Here is a 20,196-nt window from a genome sequence, read left to right on the forward strand (position 1 = left end):
TGCCTATCAATGTGAAGGATATAGTAAGCCAAGAGAAAGTAAAACGTACATGCGCCTACATTTTTACTATGATAACATTTGCCACAGCACACCTGCTGTGACTGCCTACCATTTACATGGATAAGTGCAAAAACAACTAGTTAAAGTTTCCTTTTCTGGGTGCTGATCTGCTCTTAAGTTGTGTATACACTGGAAATGAGTTGCTTGTCAAGCATCGCTTTAAAACTGCCTGCTGGTCGCTTGCAGATATTCCAGGCTGTAGTGTGGATCCTCTAATGTATTTAGAATCAGAATCAGAAAGGGTTTTATTGCCAAATGTTGAGCAGGTTTACAACATTAGGAAATTGCTGCGGTACTTAGTGCAAAACATACTGTCAGACAACACTTAAATAAACATAAAAATAAAAATTAAAAGTGCTAAGTAGATAGATATATACATGAGTGCAGGTAGTGATCAGTGCAAACATGGAATGATGCAGTGAACACAGTGTAGGGTCATGTGTTAGTGGTGGGAACAGTCATATGGTTATTGTTCATGAGTCCAACAGCAGAGGGGAAGAAACTGTTCTTATGGTGAGAGGTTCTGGTGTGAATGGACCGGAACCTCCTGCCTGAGGGGAGCAGGTCAAACAGACTGTGTCCAGGGTGAGAAGGGTCAGCTGAGATCCAAGCTGCACGCCCCAGTGTCCTGGAGGTGTACAGGTCCTGCAGAGATGGGAGTCTGCAGCCAATCACCTTCTCAGCAGAGCGCACAACACGCTGCAGTCTCTGTTTGTCCCTGATAGTGGCTCCAGCGTACCACACGGTGATGGAGGAGGTGACGATGGACTCGATGATTGCAGTGTAGAATTGCATCATCGTCCGTGTTGGCAGGTTGAATTTCTTCAGCTGCCTCAGGAAGTACATCCTCTGCTGGGCTTTCTTTATGACGGAGGTGATGGTGGGCTCCCACTTCAGGTCCTGGGTGATGGTGGTACCCAGGAAGCGGAATGAGTCCACAGTGGTGATGAGGGTGTCAGTCAGGATGATGGGGGGGAGTGGGGCTGTGTGCTTTCTGAAGTCCACAATAATCTCCACTGTCTTCTGGGCATTCAGCACCAGGTTGTTGTGGCTGCACCAGGACACCAAACGTTCAACCTCCCTCCTGTAGGCAGACTCATCCCCGTCTGAGATGAGTCCACCGTTCGAGATGAGTTTCTAGTAGGTAGAGCTGGGCGATATAAGATTTTTTCATATCACGATATGTTTTTTTCATTTCAGGCGATAACGATATATATCACGATATAAGCCAAATAACTATATTTGTAAGATTTAAATGTGCCGTTGCTCACAAGTACAATGTGAAATAATCAGCAGCTTGTCTTGATTTTAATATTTATTTCCCATAATAAGTTCAACAGGGTAGATGTACTTAAGGAACATGAGACTTTTTCAGATAAATAAAGGCAAATATTGCAAACTACACAAAAGGCAGCCGCTAAAGCGTTTAAGTTTCAAAAGAGAACAAACAAAACAGACTACTAAATTGTCAGTTCCACTTAGAAACAAAATATTAATTCTAAAAATAAATCTTAGTTTGTTTTACAGAAGAACAGACAAAATTGACTAACTTCTGTCAATATCAAATAAACTGAGAACTAAAAGGAAATTTTCAATCTCTCCTTGTTGTATAGCTTTCTGAACTTTCTGAATCCTTTATCATCCGCAACTGAAAATAGTTGTGGATGATTACTATACCTTTCTAATGTCACGTTGTTGTCCCTGGCTCTCTTTCTCTCTCTCTCCCTCCCTCTCTGTTACTGTGCTACTGCGAGTGTAACTACCGCCCCTCCCCCCTCTTCCCAGCGCAAAGCACAAGGCTCCCGTGCGGAGTGAAGCGGAAAAAACAGTGCGAGAGAGAGGGTGAGAGAAAGAAAGAAAAAACCACCGCGGCTCGCGATAAGGAGCCGGCTCGCGTGGTTCACGTCAAAGATCCGGCTCTAAGAGCCATTTCGCTCGCGACGGACACATCACTACGAAATACCTTCGCACTACGGAACTTCTATGGCCCTTCCGTTCGACAGTCTCTCCGGCATTGGAACCATCATCTGTTTTCTCTTCGGTAACCTGGTCACCCACGCTCTCGGTTGATTTTTCTGTAGTCGGCACACTCATTTCCTCCATTACCGGGGCGGCACGGCGGCTGGCTACTTCCCAAACAACTACACATGTGCGGCTTGGCACTTGTGCTGTACGTAACAAGTCACGTGACGTGACGCTGCGGCTGTGATTGGTTCGGCTCTGCGCTACTTAATTTGGATTGGCTGTTCTTCTTTTCTTTTTTTTTTAAGAGAGCAAGAGAGAGATGAGGTCTATCGCAATAGTTAAATTTTTCTATCGAGAAAAAGTTATTTCGCAATACATATCGTTATCGTTCTATCGCCCAGCTCTACTAGTAGGTCATATGTTAATCAACTGTGTTCTTCACTCTCATTAGTAATCTCTTCAGTTCCTTGCATCAAAGTTTATTGCGGGTCCACCCACTTCGCACTTGCAATTGTAGTTATTTTCTCTGTAGTCTGAAGTCGTAAATGTTATTCAGTTTCTTTGTCTCTGGTCACTAAGTCACCATAAATCACTTACAGTGTGTGGAACAGCTGTCCTCTTGGGTAAGGAGGACAGAGGTGGAACAGCCACCAACTTTAGCAATTGAGTGTTCTTCAGACGATTTCTAATCAGGATTCTTCTCATCAGGTTGTTGTTTGTTTGTTTTTTTAACCTGAGCCATAGTGCAGAGCCTTTATAATGTATGTATGTATTTATTTATTTATTTCCATTGTCACTCATAAGGAAACACTTCTCTGTTTTTTCTTTTTTGGTATCCATTTGTTGAACTTCATCCACTTTTTGGCTTGCAGCTAGCATCACTCAGTTTAGAGTCATTCTCATGCAGAAACATACACAAGTGGTGAAATCTAAACTTGCTGACACACATTATGGGTAGAGCACGCAGGGGGTAGGAACTTGTAGAAAACTACGCGTGTTAGTTACACAAGGGCTCATTCTGATATTACTCTGACTTTCTACCAGGAAGCTGGCAGGTTAAAGTCCATTTAATGTCTGATCTGACATGTCTAGACATTTGCGCTCTCACACTGATAAAATGAAAAGGTGAGGTTTTAGCCTTGGGGAATCACTTTTACTATCCCGACTTCAGTGGGAGCTCATTCCATCTCTGTGGAGCCAGAACAGAGAAGAGTCGTAAATGACCATGTGGTTTTCTTGAGTGATGGGATGACCCAAGGGATATTTGACCGTGACTTGGAGGTAGGAAGGAGCTGCCCTGTTCTTGGCATGTAGATAAGCAGGAGAATTTTGAATGACTGGAAGCCAGACAGGTGTACATGGAAGGAGAACTGTGCAGGAATACAAGTACTAGGCAGACATCAGCTACTTGGACTAATGGTAGTGGCCTAATGGCACAAATGTTGTCTCCAGCATTTTTACTAGTCTGGGGTAATTTTCGCATAAGAATTTTGGACAATTTAGAAAGTGTCCGGGTGTTTTCATCAGTTATTTTGTCTTGATATCCATTTCACACGCACTGCTTGAAATACTCTGTGGTTTAGGTGTAGGAACTATCTGGATGGAGTGCGCAGGAGGCAGCACATATAGTGTCCACTTGATAGGTCTATTAGGTAATTGTTTTCTTTTTGTTTGTTTGTTTGTTTAAGTTCGGAACTGACACGTTTAAGACTACATTTGATACCTGCCTACTCGCGTGGAACTCGGTTGCTTACTCTTCCTAGAAGAGTTCAGTATCTGTGTGAAAAGAGGAGATGCCTCAGAAGCCTCACTGTTGGGGATAGAATGCAAGATGGTCATCTTTTATTGCAGTATTTGTTGTTCACGGTCGCTCGTAGCTTCCTCGCCAGCTGAGCGAACACCATCATCATAATGGTAACGTGTCAGTGAGGGATTCATTCCCCGTAGGAACAGAAGGTCAGTCTTCTTGAGGTTGAGCTTTAGGTGATTTCACATCCACTCTTACATGTCAGGTGGAGTTTCAAATTAGCGGGCTAGCAAGGATGTCTGAGTGTCAACCACATGATAGAAACCAGAAGCGTATAACAGAACTAAGTGTCTTTGTGTAGAGGAAGAAGAGGGGCCTACAATTCTCCATCCAGAGAATTGTAGGTCTAATATTTTCAGGCTGTCCTTCAGTCTGTAATGGCCTGCCATGCAAACAGCGAGTCTCCAACACAAGGAGAGTCATGTCAAGTGAGCAGCCTATATTTGCAAATAAATAATAAACACATTTTTCTTAACAGTAGCTTATTTTACCCTCAGTCAGTAATTGTTGTGATATCTTGTGCTGTATACCCAAATTCATTTAGGTATCATTACCTGGAATTGTAAAGGTCTTTCTATTTCTAGCAATGGTTGGTTTTGTATTTTCTCCTCATATTTTTCACGCTAAAAAGACTTGAATGTATGAGTTACTACTCTTAATAATCTTAAAAAAGCCGACTCCTAGCTACTGTGCTGTGACTGCTCGCTGCTCCTGAAACGTTAGGATGGAGCACAGCGATATATCACATAACATACAGCAGCGAAAGCATCTGAATGCAGATGTGCATTTTGCTTTTGGGGAAATAATTCTGCAACGTTCAGAAAAAGTTAGATGGGATTTCTTTTTTTTAATAAACAAGTAAATAACCTGCATAGTAAAAGGTGTCCAGATGTTCTTCATCTATCAATGAATGTCAGATAAATGATTGAAATGGAGTCGTATGTTTTCAGTGAGACAAACAGAAAAACAAATTGATTGCCGACATATAGTAGGACTATAGACAGCTCCTGGTGCTGAATTTTAAAAAAAAAATAGAATATAAAAAATATAGAATAATAGAATTCAACAGACATGTATCTTTACTGTACCTCTAAAACTTGCTGATATTCCACTTTGTCCAAACTCAGCTTACGCCAGTGCCATGCATATGATTTACTAAGATTACAAAAACATTGAACTCCAATCCTCATGGGCACATTTCAGGTTTCTTTCTCTCCAGCTCTGCATAATTTCCGTCAATGTTAATGCCACAGGTGGTGACCTTTGTAAAAGAATAATCTGACTGATGAGATTTGAAAAACTGTGATCTAATTATACGTGTGTTCACACAGTCGATGTTGGGTGGGCACCACCTCATTAAATGAACACTTTATTAGTTGTAGACCCTAATTGGGGTGTGATTAATGCGTTAAACTGTGTAATTATAACAAAAGAATATCCTTGATTTTTTTAATCTATAGATTAAACTGAGATTAATAGGTGAATTAATGTCTCAAGGCTTTTTAATGACTCCATGGGGTCCTCTCATCAAAATTTAACGAGCTCCTGAATCATTAATTGGAATTTGCTTATTATCACCTGTGGATCCATCATTCATTTGATAACTTGAGCTTGTGCTGGTGGCTGTACACCTTTGGAGCTTAATTGCTTTTAATAATGAGGTTACTTGATAGTTGGTCCCCCACAGTTCTCTTTAAATCAAGTGGGACAGCTGAAATGGGCTGGTGACAGCAGAGCACTAATAGAGCTGAAATGTGTGCACAGCTTAATATTTGAGCGTGTTAATGTCTTTGGGCTAGTTTTTCTGTTATTGATCTCAGAATGCAAAACACTACCTCTGCAATGTGAGATGGTGTGTTTTATCGTAGGCCATTTTGGGTGAATATCGCTCCCAAACTATTATTACTATTATTACTAATAACTATTATTCCCATCCCAAACTACACCCCAAATCTGTTAATATTCAGATATGTGGAGCTGGAGCCAGTAAAATCTCGATTATTATGAAAAACCTGAAATTAGTTGTCTAACTGATTAAATTAGTAGTTGCTTCAGCACTTGTATTGGTTTAAATACACAGGTTTTGTCTGCGTGTAAAAAAACAAACAAAAATGTTGGCACACCACAGAGGATTTGGCCTTACTCTAAAGAAAAGTCAGCATGACTGGGATATTTTTACCAGTTTTTTAAGAAGGAAATACACTCTTCATCTTTTTTTTTCAAATAATAGGAATATGCACAGACTTCAGTTATGTAGGGTGAAACCAGCTTATTACTCTAACTATATGTAGACTAGTCATGCTTACCTGCATAGTTATTCCCTCGAGACCTGTTTTTAACCAGGAAAAATATCCTGGTACACACTCAGTGCTACTTACAAATTGCTAGTACTGGGCTTTTTAGAGAGTTTGGTCCATTTGGTCATTTGTCAGCTGCACATCCATGATTAGAATCTCCAGTGCCACTACATCCCAAAGGAGCGGTACTGCATTGAGATCTAGTGACTGTAATTGAATACAGTGAACTCATTGTCATCTTCAAGGAACCAGCTTGACATAATCTGGCTAGAAGCAACTTTCAGAAGAAGGGTACACTGTATCCATAAAGGGATGGACCTGTGAGCAACAATACTCAGGTAGGCTATGGAGCTGATATTAAGGGGCTCAACGTGTGCTGAAAGATATCCTGAAGGCAGAAGGGTGTTGAGCCCCGTACTTGGAATTTGTGCTGTTAAGTGTATATCAGTTTTTTTTCCTGGTTAAAACATAACTTTAAGCGATAATTACACTGGTAAACATAACTGGTTTACATATAGTTAAATTAATGTTAATGCATGTTAAGTGATAACTCAAAATATTTTGGCCATTCCCATCTGATCTCTGGCATGAACAGGGCATTTTCACCAAGAGAACTGCCTCTCACTGAATATTTTCTTTTTCACACCATTCGGTGTATACTCTAGAGATGGTTAGTGCGGGAAATTCCCAGGGGATCAGCAGTTTCTCAAATATTCAGACCAGCCTGTCTGGCACCAACAACCATGCCACGTTCAAAGTCACTTAAATCACCTTTCATCCTCATTCTGATGCTCGGTTTGAACTTGAGGAGATTATTTTCTATGCATGCCTAAATGTTTATTGCCATGTGATTGGCTGGTTATGATTGGTCCATATCTGTTAATTTGCTAAATCTCAAAGGTTTAAATCTAATATAGCTAGTTGTTGTCTTCCCCCCCAGGCTTTCAAGGTTGCACTTTTCATTATAACCCTAACCGCAAAGACAAAAGATTAGCACTAGAGGGCAGCATTTCATTGCCTATTTTAACTTGACGTGTCTTTTACTCTGAATTTTGATGACTGTTTGTAGTGTTTGCTGATCACGTTGGGCTATGGTAAGATATCCATTCATGCTACCATATATGATTTCTATCAGTTTTACAACTTTATATGAAATTAAAATAGAGACTGAAGAGAGTTTGACTGCTCTTACATAAGGTGCAAGAAGAACTGATGTTGAAATTAAGCCTATAATGTTATATACATATAATGCGAAGTATCATTGTAAACTTTAGTGTTCATGTGTTTAGTGTTATTGTGCTCTATAGTGGGTAGTATTACATTTTCAGGTAGGACTGAACTGAGAGACATAATGTGATATATTTCAAACCTAAGTTTAACCTCAGGTGCTCTGTTACTTTCATAGTGTAAAAAACTGTAAACTGTGAATCAGAGTCAGTGTCACACAGAGCATGGTCAGACATTCATCTCCTTAAACGTCATGAACAGAATTCTGCATTAGCTGCACAACAATCCTCTCTGCTCATAGTCAGCCAACCTATATCCATCCTGATACGAACCCCTTTCAAAAGAAAGTCGCAGATTGTCATCGCCTCTCACAGTTGATGACAAATTAGTGGGCTGCGGCGTTGCCATCTCGACAGGAAAAGCAGTAGCAGGGAAATGAAAGGGAATGGTGTTTATTCCCAGAGCTCAACCCCTCTGTCGGCCTGTCACTCTTCCCATGACCCTAAGGGGAGAAACGGAAGGCATCCTGAGCTTCCTTCCTTCCATACCTGTTAAATCATTCATCATCCAACTGCCTGATTATTTTAAAAAGCTAACAAGGCTTTGGTTCTCAAGTGAGTTTGTGTGCGTGTGTCTGTCTGAGGGAGAGAGAGTGAGCGAGAAAGTGGCATAGCTAGCGGTGGGATGCACCCCGTGGCTCTTAGCATCACCCTCCTTACCCCCATCGCCTCATCTCTCATACACTCACTTCCTCCAACTCTTCAGTGTAACATTCATTTGGATCCTACTAAACTTTTAGTGGAGGCAAACCCCCTCCTCCTCCTTTCTTATCCCACTTCTTCTCCTCTGCACTGTAGTCTTTGTTTCATTTCTTCTGTCTGTGACAAGTGCAGTTTATCATGTGCATGAATTTGTGTCTGTTAGCGTGCTTTGGTCTGTCTGTGAATGGAAGGCTGAGTGCCAGAGGTCAGGGTTGAGGCCCTCCTGGGTTGTTTTGACTAATAGACAGGGTAGCAGGGAAGCAGCCAGGAAGTGTTTATGAACGTTTGTGTGTGTGGTGTGTGTGAGTAAGAGATGAACCTCTTTGGCTTTGTGGCACTTGGCACTGTCCTCCTCATTCATTCTTCTGCTTTTCATATGTTAGCAAACAATCTTAGGTTACGACACATTTCAGCACTAGCGTGAATCCTTTTATAAATGCTGCATTTGTCAAGTTCCATTTATTCTTCCAGTCTTCATTCAATTGCACATACCGTATTTCGATATGTCACTGTGCTTTGAACCTATTCCACAGATTTTGCAACCTAACCTGAATTTATGCTTATATGCTTGTATGTACTCTGTGCATCTGATTTATTCAGGTTTTTCAGCCTTATAATAATCTGTGTGCCCGTAGTTTGCATTTTTATGCCTGGGTTAACAACAAAACAAGCTAACATACCTAAGAAATATTTGAGAAACCAGTTGTCTGAGTGCTTTTGGCCCTGCGTAAATATGTGATGAAAATTGTTGTTTATAGTACAAACAGTATGCATGTAAACATCCTCAAATTGCAACTCGGAGTCAGCAATTTAAGCTCCCAGTTAATGTGTCATTTGAAATCTAATGAGCTAGAGTAATACGGTACTAAAGAGAATCTGCTGAAATATCCCTAAACATAATTTATCTGTATGAGTTGAGTGATTAATCCCTCTTGTGTATTCTGTGTGATCCTTTTGCACTCATTGGTTTTGTCTCTGTTATAGTAAAGTGTGCCTTAATAAATTGCTTGCAGTATTGCCTTACTTTTCTGCAACAACTTACAGTGGAAATTCTAGACTGTATAAAAGCATAATAATAAGAGGAATGTTTTATACAGTCATTGACACTTAATAGTGAAAGGTGAGTTTTAGAAAAGTCATATTCAGTTTTCTGTTTATTTATTTGTTGACTAACCCATTTGTGTGTTTGTTGGGTCTTCTATTCATCCATTAATTTGCTCATTAACTCACTCTTAGTGCAGATAAAGTTTAATAAAACATTAAAGCATCTCAACGATGGTCAGGTGTGCTGTACACAAATATCTGTGGTCTTTTAAAAGTAGGCAGGTTCAAATTTTAAATCTGATACTGTTAATATACTGTACTTGATGCACTTTGTTTTTACATGTTTTCCTTGGTGCCAACATCAAGGTTAGGTGAGTATTTTAGATGCTAATATCTGTATTGGTTGAACAGATAGAGGACCCAAGCATGAAGGCTTGAAGTGAAGGAAGAAAGGATTTCTTTTTTTTTTAAACCATGCATTGTGGCAATGTTGGTCATCATTCAGCCAAAATTCTCACCTCGCAGAAGAAATTTGGCAATATATATTTCAATTTAGTTTTATTTATACAGCGCCAAATCACAAGAACAATCACCTCAAGGCACTTTATATTTTAAGGTAGACCGTACAATAATACATACAGAGAAAAACCCAACAATCATATGACTATGAGCAAGCACTTTGGCGACAGTGGGAAGGAAAAACCCCCTGTTAACAGGAAGAAACCTCCGGCAGAACCAGACTCAGGGAGGGGCGGGGCCATCTACCGCAACCGGTTGGGGTGAGAGAAGGAAGACAGGACAAAAGACATGCTGTGGAAGAGAGCCAGAGATGAAGAAGTATGATTCAGTGCAGGGAGGTTTGTTAACAGATAGTGAGTGAGAAAGGTGACTGAAGAAGAAATACTCAATGCATCATGGGAATCCTCCAGCAACATACACCTCAGCATAACTAAGGGAGGATTCAGGGTCACCTGATCCAGCCCTGACTATGTGCTTTAGCAAAAAGGAAAGTTTTAAGCCTAATCTTAGAAGTAGAGATAGTGTCTGTCTCCCGAATCCAATCTTCAAGCTGAAGAGGGGCCTGAAAACTGAAGGCTCTGCCTCCCATTCTACTTAAAATACTGTAGGAACAACAAGTAAGCATGCAGTGTGAGAGCGAAGTGCTCTAATAGGGTGATATGGTACTATAAGGTCATTAAGATAAAATGGGGCTTGATTATTTTAAGACCTTGTATGTGAGGAGCAGGATTTTGAATTCAATTCTGGATTTAACAGGGAGCCAATGAAGGGAAGCCAATATATGAGAAATATGCTCTCTCTTTCTAGTCTCTGTCAGTACTCTTGCTGAAGAATTTTGGATTAACTGAAGGCTTTTCGGGGAGTTTTTAGGACATACTGATAATAACGAATTACAGTAGTCCATGCTTGAAGTAATAAATGCATGAACTTTACGTGCTATACTGGGGTCTCATCATCAGCCCTGTTTTGTGATTCACCTCCTTGGTTCTCTTTGCCATGTTCGAATCCTTAGCAGTTTTTGTAGTGTGGCATTATTCTTCCTGGGAGGCGACTGCTGTTGGGGAGTGCCATTGCAATAATTGGGTGTGCACCAATATTTGGGTTTTTATAACCTCTCTGTCACCATGAGTCTCTGGACTCAGCTTAGGGCTGGGTGATGATCTATATTTTAATTTCATATATGATTTTGCTTTTGGTTTGTGTTATTTGTTGTATTACAGATCAAGAGCACCTCCAGGGTTTCTTTTGTTTTCAGTAGCAGGGCATTTTCAGTCCTCCTTAAAATCTCAGACTCACTCCAAATTTAGTTCTTGAGCTAAGAAGATTAAAAAGTTACTTTTTGTACAAAAAGACTTATGTAGAACAAGGTCTTCTATAAGTGAACCTGTTGAAGGATCATTAATAGTTACCTGTCTGTTGGTTGTTCAGTTACTCTCCACAGGTCCGTGCAGGTCCCCTGAGCCTCATGTTGCACCTGTTGGCTGACAGCAAGTGATGGTTGTCCTTACAAAACAGCCTCCTTACTGCATGACCTTGTTTGCCTCTACCACATCCACCTATTTTTCACATGTATTTACTTTTTAAAATTATTTTTATTTTTTATTATATTTAAAGTTCTAATATTTCTCCTGTAAAAGGACACGTTTATTTAGTCAATGGATAACTCAAGGTTTCCCAGCAAAGCATTTCACTGTAATGAAATCATCAGTGTTATTCCCTTTACCTGTCAGTAGTTTCAGTGTCGTCGCTGATTGATGTAGGTCCCCTCTGGAATCAGACCCCAGTAGTACGTCACTGTGAGCCAGCGCCACCTGACCAAACGTGCTTTCTTGAGTTAAATCTTCATGTCGACAACATGCTGCCACCTTCCTTCTTCTTTCCTGCTGTCATGACCTTTTCTCATCTGTCTGCAAGGCACGATACTGCTCTTTTCTTATTCTGTTGCCCTGTCTCTCTCTCCCTCTCTCACACTTTCCCCCGTCTTTTCTCTGGCTGCCATCCTTCCTCCTCACTCTTTTCTTTCACAGCTGAAACTGGCACAGCATCACTGTCGCTGTGTTTCTTCCTTTGTATCTTTTAAGGTGGCTTGTATTCAGTTATCTCTCCTGTTTCTCTTTCGTCACCTACTTCCTCTGATATATTTATTCTGAGTTCTGTCTCTTTTTCCTCTTCCTTTTTCCTCCTGTTCTCCTTTTTCCAGCAATCTCCTGTGACCTCTCAGACCAGCAGGCAATGTCCTTTGACCCCAGCCAAGATGGCACCGTCTCCTTCTCCTACTCCTTCCAGCCCTGCCCTACAGACTTCTTCTTCCTCTTCTTCTTCTTCTTCCTCCTCCTGCCCTGCACTCCGCCCAGTGAGACAACTCCTCCTGACATGTTATTCAGTCCTCTGCCTGGCATTTTTTTCCTTTGCTATCCCAGATAACTGCCTAGAAATAGTGCTGACTGAGTCTAAAGTTTACTTGAAGGTTGTGTACAAGCTGATAATTGACTTCAAGTATTTCAGATGAAATTTTAGTAAAACCCTTTTCTGTATATATTATACCTGCTGTAAGCAATAATACTCACTACTATAATTAAAATTTATTTAGTAACAGCAAAAAATCATAGGGACATTTTTTTAAGTATATATCAATTATGTAACGAAGTAACAACTTCCTGTTGTTACAGGAAAGAGTATGCTTAGATTATATGCATGTCAGGTCCAGTTAATTGCAAATACCTAGAAGAATTTAAAAGTGAATCCAAAACAAAACCTTGGGTCTCAGAAGGTCAAACCATTTATTTTCAAAGTGTGCAGACAAAAAAAGGAAAGTATGAGTCCCCTGCATTGATGCCCTAGCTACACATAATACATAACCTGTAGTAAATACTGGCACTTATTGGCAAGGAACTAGAGCACTGTATCCTCTGATCCAGATCAAATTTGGACTGTTTTGATTTAACCAAAAATGTACTACACTACATAGTCACATCACAAATATAACTGTACACGTAGCCTTGTTACCATCTATATGTCACTCAAATGATAGGACCTTAATGTGTCCCCTTCATCTGGGTGTATTCACACCTGTATTTAGAGCTGTCCACTTATGACCACGTCACATAAGATGTATTTTATTGCCAAGTGTGAACAGGCCCTGAGAGATTTAAAAGAGGTGATGAGGGCCTTAGAGTGAGAGACTGCTGTTGGCACCTCCTCTCATGAGCAAAATTGTGTTTATGAATTTTATTCAACTGCGCACACATCATTATGGGTAGCCAACATTTGTTACAGATCTTCCAAGTCAGGTGGGTGACAATTAAGAAAAGCTTTGATGGGCTCCTGTGTTTCCCTGCCTCTAGCTTGTCACCTCCTCCCCTTCTTCCTCCTTGTCTGTTAAGAGATGTCCACCAAAGTAAGGACACCAGATGTGACAGGAGCGCTGTGGCGCCTGCCTCCTGTTCTCTGTGGCCTTGCTGGGAGCGAGGCGTCACGTCCTGTTTATCTCTCTGTCTCTTCCTTGCTCTTCCAGAAGGGCCCTGTGGCACCGGTCGTGGCTGTGACGGCTCCGCAGCAGACCTCCGTGGTTTTGCCTCCCCAGGCCCCAGCCCAGCCTGCCTCCCAGCCAGTGCAGCCTGCACAGCCGGGAATCGCCACGGCCTCTGGAGCTTCTGTCGCATCCCAGGTCTGTTTCCTCTGCCACACTGCCCTCCTCTCATCCTCCTCCACTACCGCCCACACTCCACCCTAAAGGGTGAGGGCACTGTCACAGCTGCCAGGAGGCTGGCTGTGTCACAAGCTCAGACCCGGACCCACAGCTACACCACGTCACACAGCTGGCCATGGACAAAGAGTCTTGCACATGCCCACACATGCTTGCGCTCATACATTCACACTATTGCGTACTGACCCAAGGACATAGAAAGACATAGAAGCACAGATTTACCATGAAGTCACATGTATGCATATTCTCACGCAGGCACGCACGCACACACACATATATCTGTCAACCCAGGTGCTACATTTTAATGTCCTGAATGTACACCATTCACTGAGTTGTGACAGACGCTTTTCAGCCTCTTTTATCAGCCAAGTTAATTCCACTCTTTAAGCTAATATTTAAGGACATGCAGCACAGTTATAGGGCCACTTCCTCTCTGCCTTATGTTCTGATCCATTGTTTTACACAGCGACTTTGAGGTTGAGATTTGTTAGTGGTGTCACTTAGGTTTTTTTTGTTTGTGTGTGTGTGTGTGTTTTTTGTTTTTTTTATAGAAAATGAATTATTTTGTTGTCTTCAACAGGAAATGCAAGAGAATGTTAAGAAGTGTAAGAATTTCCTGGCCACACTTATCAAGCTGGCATCTCACAATTCTCCGTCCCCCGAGACGTCTAAGAACGTCAAGGCTCTTGTTCAGGACCTGCTGGTGAGCTTCACAAAACGCTATTCATATCATATAGGAAAAACAAAATAATTTCACTTGTTTAGATGGGACAATTTTGGGGCAAGTATTAGATTTACAAAAACTGCTAAGGACCTGCCGTATACCTCTTTTTTTTGTAGGCAAATAATTTTAACACCATGTTTCTCATGCATCTAACTAATTTAATGAAATCATAACATGGTAAGTGTGAGTCCATTATTTTGGGGGTTTTTTCCCCTTTTTTTTGCGGTGTAACATATTTTAAATTTTACATTAAAATTGACACTTTTCTGTGTCGTTGTATTAAATATTTCCAACCTGTAGATGGCAGCATGAAACTCTTTCCGAAAGTCTCTTTTCTGTGTCATGAATTTTCATCTCATATAAAATGTGCACCTTAAGTTGTACCCTGAAGTTTCAGGATGGAATGGTTGATGATTCCTTCTGGTGATGGACTTTCATCTAACTGTGCTTATACCCTCTGGTGTACTGCACGGCTTCTCTTTTGAAATTTAATTTTTTCTTTGCTCTTAACCTGACAGGATGCCAAAATCGAACCGGAAGAGTTCACCAGCCGACTACAGACAGAGCTCAAGTCATCTCCGCAGCCTTACCTGGTACCATTTCTCAAGGTGAGGTTCTTGCTAGTTAACTTATTTTTTTTAACCTACTTCCTAAGCTATATCATCCATAAAACTGATTCCTACACTGACTAATGCAATGGCTCATTGAGCTCTGAAAGTGCCTATCTAACAATGAACCCTACACCTCTGTCATCAAGTAGTCTTCTTAACCTTGGGCCTGTTTATTCAGTTTATAGCACCTGTAGGTACTTGAAATTCTCATCCATCCATCCATCCATTTTCTTGTGCTTAACCAATTCTGGGTCATGGGGTCTACTTGAAATTGACCCCTAAAATTGTTTTCTGAACTGCCCCTTATCTTTCTCCTCTACTCATTCCCTAACTTGGCTCCTTAAGCTGCCCCTCATAGATTTTTCTGAAATGATCCCCCTAAAGTAGTTCTTTGCATGGGACCAGAGTCAATGTTAGCCTGGCCTGACAGTTGAATGAGACACACACACACACACACACACACACACACACACACACACACACACACACACACACACACACACACACACCCCCTCCCTCTGGCCTGACTTCTGACTGCGGTGACGGTGGCCCCTGCAGCCGTTCCAGTAGCCAGCAGGTTTTTTTCAGCCAGCCATGATGAGCATCACATCAAGGCACTCACCCGCCCAACAGGGCCACAAACACATGGTGTCAGGCAATGTTAGGTCATTTACGTCAAAAATCTGCCCTAAAATATTCTCTAGGGAACGACATCAGCTCCTTAGGTCAACTGACAGTGAGTTATCATGCTAATAGTGATGGTAACACTGTATACAGTTTTAAGCATACTGTAGGTTTATTATCCTGAATGCAAATTAAACAATTTCAGCACACAAATAAGCATTTTTCAAATAACAAATAAAAGTCACATGAATCATTGTGCAAACATTCTACAAACATGTGGTCACATGCATCTGCAGATATTTTTTAGCTGTCTATAGCCATATTTTTTTGATAGCATTATGCTAAATTAGCCAGTGACCACAGCGGTAGTTGTTGCAGCTGTGTATGGTGCTTTGTAATGCATGTCTATTTCTCTATATGACTGTAAACTCTGGCTGCCCTCTGTCCATCAACAGAAGAGCCTCCCAGCCCTGAGGCTGTCTTTGCTGAATAGTCAGCAGTCTCTGACCCAGCCCCCGCAGCAGGGACTAAAACCAGCACCCTGTGGCATCCCTCCTGCCATCGTCGCTGGGCCAGCTGTCCGCATACGCCACCCTAATAGTGTCAGCACCACTACGGGTGCCAGTGCATTGCCCGCTGGGACGCTCGGACATGCAGCTGCAATGGTATGTATAATGTGGCCCAGTTGGAAGAGTATCCAGTGCAGACACAGTCATCACAATGTTTAAATTGGGAGTTGCTTTTTAAACCTTTTTGTCCACACACAAGAGTTTGTTCCCCAACATCACAGTCCAAATGAAACTACATGTGATCTTTGAAGTAAAACATAGCAAATACAAAGATCGATCCTAAAATGTGTAAATGTTCATATGTGTTTCATTTGTTTTTTGTTTTTTTCTGTAATTGGTAGCCATGTCCAGGAAATGTGTATGTATGTATGTATGTAAGGTGTCTGATAGAGCGGAAGTTGTACAGTAAATGTGACACATTTTCCCACAACAGCCCAGCATGCATTTAAAAAATGGTAAAATGCAATGAATCCAACCTGCTGGGGGTAGTGTGCTTGTTGATGATGGGTTTTGTTATTCTGGAGCAAGTCACAGTGCCATGGCTGGAAGTCATACATCGAACAGTGAGTTAGGGTCACACCCAACTCACAGATTCACTGAGGACTCATATATTTAAAAAAAAAAAAAAAAGGGAAAGGATGACCCAGGCCTACCCATGTAGCAACATTTTCTGTCTTTAGAAAATATTTATTTTGTCTTATATCCATCTAGAACACACTTGTTGGAAACTTACATATTCACACCATAGAGGTTGTTTGCATAATGTGCAAGTGGCTCCACTGACCATAGCAGATGGCAAAGCACAAGTATCCAATTAGAGGTACTCAATTTACAAACTTTGCTGTTACACTGGGAGGTGAGAAGAAGTACTAATAACAATGTCTGGGTTGGAAAAAGAGCCAGAGAAAGCGTATGGAGAAATAAAACAACTTTTTAACAGAAAGGTTTAATTTAAAAAGATGGGAAAGCAACTATGTCTAAGAATAAAATAAAAAATAATAAGGCAACAACAGATTATTCATTGATACCACACTTCTTCACAAGCATGATATCAACTCCCAACACTTATGAAGCCCGATCACCAGGCTGACCAGCTGCTCTCACTGGCTTTTTATATGTGAATGCTGAATGCTGAGTGAAGTCAGCTGTGACACCTGAATTCACCTGAAAGCAGCACAGTACACCCACACAACACCACATAGTAGGCCTTTTAAAGCTATGACATAAGGTTTGTCTCTTTATTAGTAGGATTTTGAAAAATTTGTCAGTGAATTTGGAGGATTTTGTTGTTAGACTAAAGTAGTTTTAAACATGAAGGTTCAGTTATTCCACAAAGAAGTCCTTTGGAGGCATTACATTAAGCTAGGAATACATATGCCTAACACAGAGGACTGTATTATGTCTTTGTGAGCTTTCTGAAGGACTATTTAAAGATCCTTCCCCCAGTTCAATGGAAACAGTTTAACACCACACCATCTGTCCTACAAATCTGTGATATGATTTTTGGTATGCAGTACAGTCTCTGTGATGGTTAGTCACACCCATATGTTGCAGGTTATAAAAGTGTCATGATTATTTGTGTACAGGAGTCAAAGAAGCAGGAGTTTCAAAAAACTACAAGTAAACCTACAAAAACATCAAAACTCCACGAAACTTGGGCTGAGCGCACACACTGAGGAAGCACAGACACTACAACAAAAGGGCAATGTGAAATTGTTGCCTATTTATACAAACTGACACGCTCTAAGAGCTAATCAGGGGAATAGGGAACAGGTGGGGAACGAGGAACAGCTGAAGACAATTAAGACAGTTAGGAACAAGACCAAGAAGACAAAAGACTACCAAAATAAACCTGGAAGTCACTGACTTGACAAAGAGACAAGACTCTAACACACTTGAACTTGACACAGGGGAGACAAGGGGGAAGGCTCGGAGAAACACAAGAGATTATAGAAAACGTTGAGACCATCTCAACCTTGCCCCTCTAACTTTGTCTCCAAACGCTCAACCTGTGCTGTCCCTCTGATATACTCATTTCTAATCTTGTCCGTTCTGGTGACTCCTACTGAAAATCTTAACATCCTCTACTCTGCCACCTCCAGCTTGGCCTCCTGTCTGTTTGTCAGTGCCACAAAAAGAGGCCGAGCTTTACACCTAAAGGTAGAAAAGAATTCAAAGTCCCAACAAAATTTATATTTCAGGGTCAAAGACGCAGTACCATGACAGAGGGAAACTGTTGGAGGGACTGCACCAAGAAGCAACAGCCTTACTTTTTTCTTCGTTTTTTTGACCGTTTGTCTGATTTAGTTTCCAGATTTGATTTGATTGTTTCAGTTATATTTGAAATGTTTTAAAAATGTTTATTAATTTTAGCCTTTATAATCGTAATACTGTAGTCGGTAGTGCCAGGAGCAGATTTAAGAAGTTCAGACAAGGTATTGCAGAACAAAAACCTGGCTCAGAGTCAATGCCTTCTTTTACTTAATGTATTGAATAATATGACAATATTAGCAAAGACTAATAATATGGACCTTTCCTCTATATTTCTAATTGGTTTGGTATTTTTGTTAGTTATTTTCTGTTAGTTTTCTATCCCCAGTTTCAGATCGTGGTATAGTTTTAGTTAACTATAATAACCGCGTTGTGGATACTGAACGTGTGTTTGTGTCTGTGTGTGCAGATGTGCTTGTACATTGAGAATCATGCAACCCCACAGAGCCCAGATGTCTACAGATGGGTCAAGTGAGGTCAGACTCAGATTGGTCTGGTCCAGGCAGAGTAGTGGGCAAGCTAGAGGGCTCTCTCTTTTGTATTTCTCTCTCTCTGTTTCTCTTTCCTTCTCCCTCCCTTTTTTTTCGCTCACTTCTTCCTGATTTACTTGGGCTGTCACTTGCATACACACACTTTCTCTCCATGTCTTTCCAACAGCTTCTTTCACTGTATCTGCCCCCGCATCACCCTCTCATTTCTCTCCCTCTTTCCCTCCCTCTACCCGTTAACCGTTGAAGGGTGAAGCGAGGTAACTAGGTCAGCCCCAGGTCAATTTTAAAGCAATGTGGCGGCCGCAGTCTATGTCCAGAACATGCCTCTGGTCTCTCGCTCCCCCCTTCTCTCTCTCTCTCTCTCTCTCTCTTTCTCTCTCTCTCTCTCTCTCTCCCTCCCTCCACACACACACAACGGCAACATAAGCTATCACACAAAACATTAGTAAATGATCGCCGCTGGCACATCAACAGTCTGAAACCAGAACGCTAGTTGAATTAGCCTAAAAAAAAATCTGTTCATACTACAGTGGTATGGGAAAGATTTCTTGTTGTAGTAAAGTAGAGTATATAGATGTGGGCTTACATTATTTAAGGTTTCTTATTTAATTACAATTAATGCTCCAGGATATCCAATAAGCCACAATCATTTTTGGTTTTGAACCCACAACATTTGAAACAATGCTGTGTTTTAAATGTCAGGGGTTTAATTAGATAAAATTGAAGTATTCTATGTTTCTAAACACATGGAGGATAGACCACTTAATAAAGACATTATTTAGAAAAGCAAAGTTAGATATTTTTAAATTATATATATGTTAATATATATATATATTTTTTTTTAAATTGTGCCAAAAGCTATATGGGAACTAGACCATAAACTTCCTTGGGGCAAATTTTATATGAGGTGAATGGCCTTGATAAAAACTCGAGAGGTGTAAGTAGGCCGCACCACCACATACCATAACAGTTCATTCTTCATTGCAACAGTGTGCAGCGTCAGTACATGTGATGTTCTATGGATGTTTGAGCTAAGAGGTTGAAATAATATATTCGAACTTTGCTGGTCAAGTTATTGGGCATCAACAGCAAGGAAAATGAATAATTAATGAATAATAAATAGACATAAATAGTAAATAGCGGCAAATTCTTAGCTTTATATGCATTTTTCTGTATTATTGTTTTAAATCTGTTTCTCTCTTTACATAAAACTAACATGTTATTCTTTAGTCTAAAAAACATCTAACATTTAAGATCACTCTAGATGTTAAATGTAGGAAATATGAATCATATGAAAGATGAGCAGTTTAGGTTTAGTGTTATTCCTTCTGCCCCTGATTCTAAAACTTCTTACCTGAGGGTTTTCCCTCTCTCTTAACTGTGTCGCCAGCTGGCCAGAGGTGCTAGCTATCTTTGCTCATTCTGAATGTATTTTTCTCCCCTTCCCCCCCCTTACTCGCAGACCCCTGCAGTGGATCTCTGGGAAAAATGGCCTCTGTCTTTTTTCAGTAGCTTGAACA

General features: G+C 40.8%; 1 protein-coding gene across 5 annotated transcripts in view; it reads left to right on the top strand.

The window, feature by feature from the left end:
• LOC134631189 (transcription initiation factor TFIID subunit 4-like) overlaps positions 1 to 20,196 on the top strand; it is a 93,436-nt gene that overhangs the window by 3,656 nt on the left and 69,584 nt on the right. For 3 of the 5 annotated variants that reach the window (XM_063479263.1, XM_063479272.1, XM_063479300.1), the window contains exons 3-7: positions 11,881 to 12,033; positions 13,195 to 13,347; positions 13,967 to 14,089; positions 14,629 to 14,718; positions 15,801 to 16,010. In XM_063479263.1, the coding sequence (XP_063335333.1) occupies positions 11,881 to 12,033; positions 13,195 to 13,347; positions 13,967 to 14,089; positions 14,629 to 14,718; positions 15,801 to 16,010 (729 nt within the window). The remainder of the gene's footprint in view (positions 1 to 11,880; positions 12,034 to 13,194; positions 13,348 to 13,966; positions 14,090 to 14,628; positions 14,719 to 15,800; positions 16,011 to 20,196) is intronic. The other 2 variants (XM_063479281.1, XM_063479290.1) reach the window with 2 other exon arrangements.

The sequence above is a fragment of the Pelmatolapia mariae genome, linkage group LG1, assembly GCF_036321145.2.
Source record: "Pelmatolapia mariae isolate MD_Pm_ZW linkage group LG1, Pm_UMD_F_2, whole genome shotgun sequence".
Lineage (NCBI taxonomy): Eukaryota > Metazoa > Chordata > Actinopteri > Cichliformes > Cichlidae > Pelmatolapia > Pelmatolapia mariae.